The sequence below is a fragment of the Tympanuchus pallidicinctus genome, unplaced genomic scaffold (genome assembly GCF_026119805.1).
Source record: "Tympanuchus pallidicinctus isolate F22 unplaced genomic scaffold, pur_lepc_1.0 scaffold1, whole genome shotgun sequence".
NCBI lineage: Eukaryota > Metazoa > Chordata > Aves > Galliformes > Phasianidae > Tympanuchus > Tympanuchus pallidicinctus.
In genome coordinates, this window is record NW_026294618.1 from 83,041,211 (window position 1) to 83,048,016 (window position 6,806).

The 6,806-nt window shown below is 49.0% G+C and overlaps 1 protein-coding gene across 2 annotated transcripts in view; it reads right to left on the reverse strand.

Moving 5' to 3' along the window:
- The window catches only part of RHOQ (ras homolog family member Q), a 15,922-nt gene extending 9,341 nt beyond the window's left edge, over positions 1-6,581 (reverse strand). Inside the window, exons 1-2 of one of the 2 annotated variants that reach the window (XM_052685488.1) lie at positions 6,368-6,581; positions 6,178-6,236 (exon numbers count right to left, since the gene is read on the reverse strand). In XM_052685488.1, the coding sequence (XP_052541448.1) occupies positions 6,178-6,236; positions 6,368-6,509 (201 nt within the window). In that variant the 5' untranslated portion in view covers positions 6,510-6,581. The remainder of the gene's footprint in view (positions 1-6,177; positions 6,237-6,367) is intronic. The other variant, XM_052685480.1, reaches the window with a different exon arrangement.
- Positions 6,582-6,806: the final 225 nt, after the last annotated feature.

The window sequence follows — 6,806 nt, forward strand, 5'->3', positions numbered from 1 at the left end:
GATGGCAGCACCTAATGCTTGGAGGTTAAAATAAGAACTGAAGCTCTGTCCCAAAGCATCCATTTCTGTAATACTGTTTTGTATAATTCATAGTAAAACTGCAGGATTTGGAATCAGTGTGTTTTATATTATCTCTTAAAGCCCAGGCTCCCATAGACTGCTGATTACATAAATGAAAAATCTCATCCTTCTCACTTTTAAATGAAAGGTAAATTTCTACTCATCCATAAATGCAGAGAAAACTTGAACTCACAAAACCCAAAGGCTTCAAGAAAAACCACTTCCAAAGGGCAAAGGAAGTCTCAAGCCATTTTCATTTCCTAAGTTTTTAGGTGCTCCGTACCACCAGCACGTGAGGATAGGATTGGCTGACTCAGCATTTTGAATGCAACTATTTTTTTATGTCCCTTTAGTCTACGTGTTCTCAATAAAGGAATTGGAACAAAGCACACTGAAATCAGCAGTGACTGCCTGCTGACACAAAGCTGTGGCTCAGACCCTAACTTATACTATATGTGCCTTTGCACCGAGGATTCTGACCAGACAAAGGAGGCCTTTGCTATGGAAGCTGTTCTCTTGTCTAAACTACACTTAAAATTGTTTGAAGGCGTAGTTTAGAGGCTGACTCAGGAGTCAGACTGCAAGAGAAAAACAGGGCGTTTCTGAGATTCTTCATGTTTGCCAAAATACGAAAAACTCTGCAAATAAAACGTTTCACTCAGGAAATGTGACTGCAGAACTTCCAAAAAATTCCCATGGTCTTGTACAGCAAAGCTTGTTGTCAGAAAGCCCCGCTAGCTCAGGCTGCTTGCCCAGCTGTCCCCTTCCATCACTCCTGCTGCCTGCAGGACAGTTGCAGATTATATGACAATTTGCTGAGCACAAGTGCACACCGTCTTAAAGTGAAGTCAGGAAGCAAGAGGATAGGCCATAATATTATGCTGGAACAGTGATAATTATTGCACTCAGGGTTTCTTTTGTAGATGGTGGTGTTTGGATAGCATGGAAACATGCCACTGTACCTCAAAGAAAGCGAGCAAGATTCAGAGAGAACCTCCTCACAAACTAAAGCGTATCTATGTCTCCTAACCCAGAAAAAGAGATGTTTTTATTTGACAACACAATCCGTGTTTAGCAATAGTTTCTCTTTGCCGGTAGACTCCATAAAAACATGCCTTTAACATACCATAAACTGATGTTTTGGAGAACCTCTCATGCTTGGTTTGCTTTGGGTTCCTTACTTTGGCCTGCTGTTAACTCACTGTTCATATGACCATGACATTACTGGTCTTCATTCTCAAAGACAACCTTTAATTTAATTTTAAGTTAACTCAGCCCCAATTTTCAGAAATGCAGCAGGCCTTTGGACATTCTGAAAATTAAACATTGGGTTTGCCACAGTGGATGCTTTTGGAAACTCTGAGCAACATTCCTCGTCCTGTGACTCTTCGCCTGCTGATACCAGTACTTCCCTGCCTTTCTAGGGAAGACTTGAGGCTTGCAAAGCGTGACTCACAGTTAACAATGAGGTATTTGGATGTAAAGTTTGCACTGGAATTATTATTGTTGGAAGACCATTTGGCCATTCTAAAGGTAACGGGCTATTACCTTTCAAAGGAAAGTCTGTCACTGCTGAAGTATCTGCTGCTGACCTCCCATCACAGCAACATATCAGCCCACACATACTACCTCCTTAAAATCTTAAACTTCAGAGAAAGGATCTGGGCATATTTCTATTTTAAATTACACACATCCAGTTGTTGCTGCAGAGCCATTAAACCTGTGTGGCTCTCTGCATCCTCACGCACAGCAGCTTCAGCTGAGCTATTCATAGGGCTGCAGCCACCCGGGCTGCAGTGAGCTCACAGCCTGCCGGCAGCAGCTGCAGCCTGCCTGCGACAGCGCAAAGCGAGCGAGGGAAAATGCACGTGGGAGGAGGGAGGTGCAGGGACAGAATGGGGATGGCTCACTTTTAATTTTTAGATTTGCCAACATCATGTCGGAGTTTTCAGCATTTGTAACTCAGCAATGAAGGCTCACAGGGTTTGCTTTGTGGAAGCGTGCTTGTGTGCTCCGGGTTTGCATTTGGCACTCTGGCTTTGTGGAATGCGCAGATCAGAAGGAATAATGCAGTCTAAGGAAGGAAATTCCTATTCCACAACAGACTACCCCAACAGTTAGCAGCTGCCTCTCCTCTCAGGATGCTGAAGCAGTACCTGTGAAACTGCGGCTACCTTCCAGAGCCAAGGCAAACAGTTGGCCAGGATTACACAGATGACTGCTATTTCTTGTTTTATTTATAGCAGCCATTGCAAATTGTGTGTCCATCCACTTTAAAAGCCCTGCCTCCATCCCTCTCTTTCCCACAGGCTCATTCACAGTTAGAATTATTTGTTTTTACATCTGGCCTTCAGGGAAGCACTGATCTTACTAGTATTTAAGTTTGCTTTATACACTCCAGCTTGATCAATTCTAACATAAAATTGCTTTTGACTTCAGTTTTAACTCAGTTACAACACAAAAAAATATATATCACTGTGTCTGAATTAAGGTGGCTGCAGCTGCAACAAGAGCAGCCATCAGAATACACAAGTTGAAAGAAGCCAGGCAGAGGCTGTTCTCATACTGTGCTTTGCATTTTTGCAGCTTCTGTTTTGGTCACAGCTGAGAAGCCACTGAGAATTTCACTCTGGCCTGCTCCTGCAACCTTCCTGCCCGCCCTCTTGTTCCTGACAGCCCTTCACAGCAAAGCACACGAGAAGAGCAACGCTTCCACGTGTTCATGCTCAGGACATGCTGGATGAGACAGACCACACCATGAATGGAAACCCCACATCAACGGAGAAGGAAAGGAGAATTAACCCTGGCTGCCATGTTAAGTAGCAGCCTTCAGTGCGGAGCACAATCTCCAAAAGGTAAATGCTGCATATCCTCCCACTTCTTCTCATCATTTGAGATGCAGCAAAGGGGCACACAGCCCACCTTTCTGTTAATACTCCCAGAAATTTTTCTGAAAGTTTCAATATTGTGAGAGTTAGCAGTATTATGAAAGACCAAAACGATCATCACTGTTCTTAGTTCCAAAGCACTCTGCCAGGGTGAAGTCAGCAGGCTCCTGCTGGAGCCCCAGTTTCCTTCCCAGGCTTGTTTTGCCACATACCCCTGCTCCATAAAGAACGTTACTGACACGCAGTTGCTCTCACAGCAAGAGAAACAGACGTAAAGCCAAAGGCACCCAAGCATCACCATCAGGTGCACTTCATGTTCATAAGCTTTGTCATGTTTCTGCTCCCAGCTCTGGGTTATGCAAGTAGGCTCCACCATTCATCTGAGGGACAACAAGGAAGAGTAAGGGGACAAAGAAACTCAAAGTGGAGGGCTGTGCAGAGCAGTGAGGCCCAAAGGAGCTGCAGCTCCACCTCCGAAAGGAATTGCCTGTGGAATGCACTCCCCAGGGTGGCATGGCCACACCGGGACCAGGAGTCAGCCTCTACAGCTGCAAAACCCAGTGGGCTCCAGGAACATCCCCTCCTAGCTGCTGTACTGGCTGTTTTCTGCTGAACTGGGGTATTTTCAGATGAAGTCTGCCTGGACATGCACATGGTGGGGAAAGTTTGTCTGTATATAGACTGTAACTTGTGAACTGTGTCATTTTTCCCTGCTATATATAACCTGGAAAAAAATAGGACCTTAATAGATTTATTCTCAACCTACTTTAAACTCAAAAAGATGCAAGGCATTATGTGATTGGTGCAGTTACTGTGCGCGATTCTCCCTACATTGTGAAGCAGCTCACTAGAAAAGCAAGCTAGATGTCATGAACTCAGCTCACAGCCCCCCACCAAACAGAAGTCTGTCACACATTGCTAAATACATAACCATACAAGCTAACAACACCCACAGATTGGTAAGTCAGTACTTCAGGCTGATGGGCCTGCTGCACACTGGCAGCTTTTGGCTCCTTGCTCTGCCATGGGCTTCCTGTGGGAATATGGAGCAGGTCACAGCCCAAACTTCTGCACTCTCACTCCTCTTCCCACAGAAAATGAGATCTGGACTCTGCCCAGGGCTGGGGCTGTATGCACTCAGAAGGCTGCAAGTAGCTCAGATGCCACTATAATCACATGCTGCCAAGCTTTGATAAAATGATACTATCAGGCTACTGTTTTGCAGTAAAACTATTTGGGGGTGACAGGATTAGAAATAACAACACTGATGTTTGCTGGCACAGAAATCCCAACTTCAAGCTGCAATGAATCTGAGCTGAACAGAAATCTGTACAATCAGCAGGCATGTACCAGACGCAGCATGCTGCTTCCTCAACACAGAGAAGAAACTACCAACTCCTGTCTTTTCTGCTCTTAAACACATACAATTGTTAAACTTCACAGAAAGCTTTCTTTTACCCCATGGCTCTCTCAGAATGGCTCATCAGCAAACTCCGATGAAGGAATAAAAAGAACAAAATTGTCAGGCTGGAGGCTCTACATGGGTTCCTGTAAGAACCTCCACAGTTGTTCTGGGTGCTGGAATGGGGCTTCCATGGGCAGCCCCAGATGTTCACTGCTCCACTGTCCCCTCCAATAACCTGAACTAGGGTGAGGAAAATGGTAAAGACTTTATGATTGCTGCAGGTCTGAGTTTCGCCAAGAGCATATCGCTTTGTGACAGCAGTCTCCCTGAAACAATCTATAAGTCTAGACTTACAGTACCTTTGCTTGCTGTTTGCTGCAAATTGGCCAGCTTACTACTAGTGTTAGAGGAAGCCAAAGGTTTCTCCGTGCAGCTACCCAGATGGACACCACAAAGCCACTTGAGGTAAGATTGCACAGAGCTTACAACACACGCTCTCGTAATTAGCAACAAGCCAGCATGGGCTGTTTGAGACAGCATCCACGAATAAGCTCTGCATACATACACGAGTGCAAGGTGCTTTTTTTTTTTTTTTTTGTATTTTCCAGTGCTCATTATAGAAACTGGATGCATGTTAGCAGATGCTTTATTTGCCTCAGCACACTTGAACAGTATTTTAAAGCCAGCTGGGTTGTGAAGCATTTACTACTAAAAAGCAAAGCTATGGTGGAAATAGCAAGTGAACTCATTTTGCATCACTGGGACCAGTTTGTGTTTGTATCAGTGAGTTCTCAACGATGAAGTCAGTCTGTTGGTAGAAAACTCACCCTCCAGCTACTGGCTTTCTGGAAGCAAAGCTGTTCCCTGGAATTCTCCCTGAATGGATTGTGTTGCTGCTTTCAGGCCTTAAACACTCAAGAATAGCTGAGTACTGCTTCCCTTACAGCTACATGCACACTTAGAGAGGCACACTAATTGGAACAATTGTTCAGATAAGAGCAGGAATTACTGAGTTACAAAGTATGGCTTCACTGTGTGCCAGTGCAGAGAGATTATCTTCCTCGTTGTTCCTTACCACAGGGAAGCACGTCTGAGGTCATGTGAGACCCAAACACAAGCTCATGCTGCAAGAAGTTTTAGTATAGGGAATATACAACTTTGCAAAAGACCACACAGCATTTCTGTAGAGGCTCCACACTTTTTTAGCACCTCCTGCCCACAAAGCCAGGCCCTTTACATGCTGTTTTGGTTCAGATATGCCACCCCCAAAGTATTTTAACTCATAAGACTGTGCTCAGCCGGCAGCTGCTGGCTGCAAGTTGTGATAACTGAGCAGAGATGTCGATAATGGAGCCCTGTGCTGCTCGCTACAATAGAGATCTCTCTGAATATCCAACATTAAAACTGCCTCAGTCACATGCTGACATAGCGTCTTCCACTGTGGGCTGTAATAACCTTCTCAAGAGAATCACTTGGACTGTCTAGTATAGCTTAAAAAAAAAAGAAGAAGAAGAAGAAGAAGAAGAAGAAAGGAAAGAAAAAAAGGCAGCAAAGCCAAAAACCTAAAGCTGAACAACAACTCCATGAGCCCCAAGTGCAGACAAGGGTCCTGCAGCAGCCCACCACCGGCCGTGCCGCGCCTCCCCGCTGCCGAGCCGGTTCCCGGCCGCCCAGCCAGCCCCGCTCGGTCTGTCCCCGCTGCGGCAGCGGGCGACGCGAGGAGCCCCGCTGAGTAATGCCGCCGGGGCGCGCAGCCGCCAGAGCAACTTCGGCGCCGGACAGCGCCGGCTGCCAGGCGGCCGGGGTCTGGGGTCGCTCACTCACCTGCCCGGCGGTGTCGTAGAGCCCCAGCAGGTACTGCTTGCCCTCCACGGTGACGCTGACTGCGAGGAGGGAGAGACAAACCGGGTGAGGCCGCGGCGGGGAGAGCCGCGGCGGGGCAAGGTCGGGCGAGGGGGGAGCGGAGCCGAGCCGAACCGAGCGGCTCCGCGCCGCCGCCCCCCGTCCCGCTCACCTGCGTAGTGGTCGAAGACGGTGGGCACGTACTCCTCGGGGAAGGCGTCGTTGGCGTAGCTCATCAGCAGGCACGTCTTGCCCACGGCGCCGTCCCCCACCACCACGCACTTCAGCATGACCGCGGCGCTGCCATGGGCCATGGCCGGAGCCCGCCCTCATGGCCCCGCGGGTGCGCCCCGCCGCGCCGGGCCCCCCGGCATCGCTCCGCCGCCGCCGCTCAACGGGCGCCCCCGCCGGCCCCCGCCGGGCGCGGCCCCCCCGCCATCCGCCGCCGCGCTGGGCCCGGCGGGAGCCGCCTTCCCCTGGCCGCGGCCGTGCAGGGGAAGTGCCCGCGGGAGGCGGGGAGGCGGCCCGCGCGTGGGCGAGGCGGCGGGCGGCCCGCGGGGCCGGGGTGCGGCCGCCCTCGCTCCTGCTCGCAGCCACCGGCGGCACCCGGC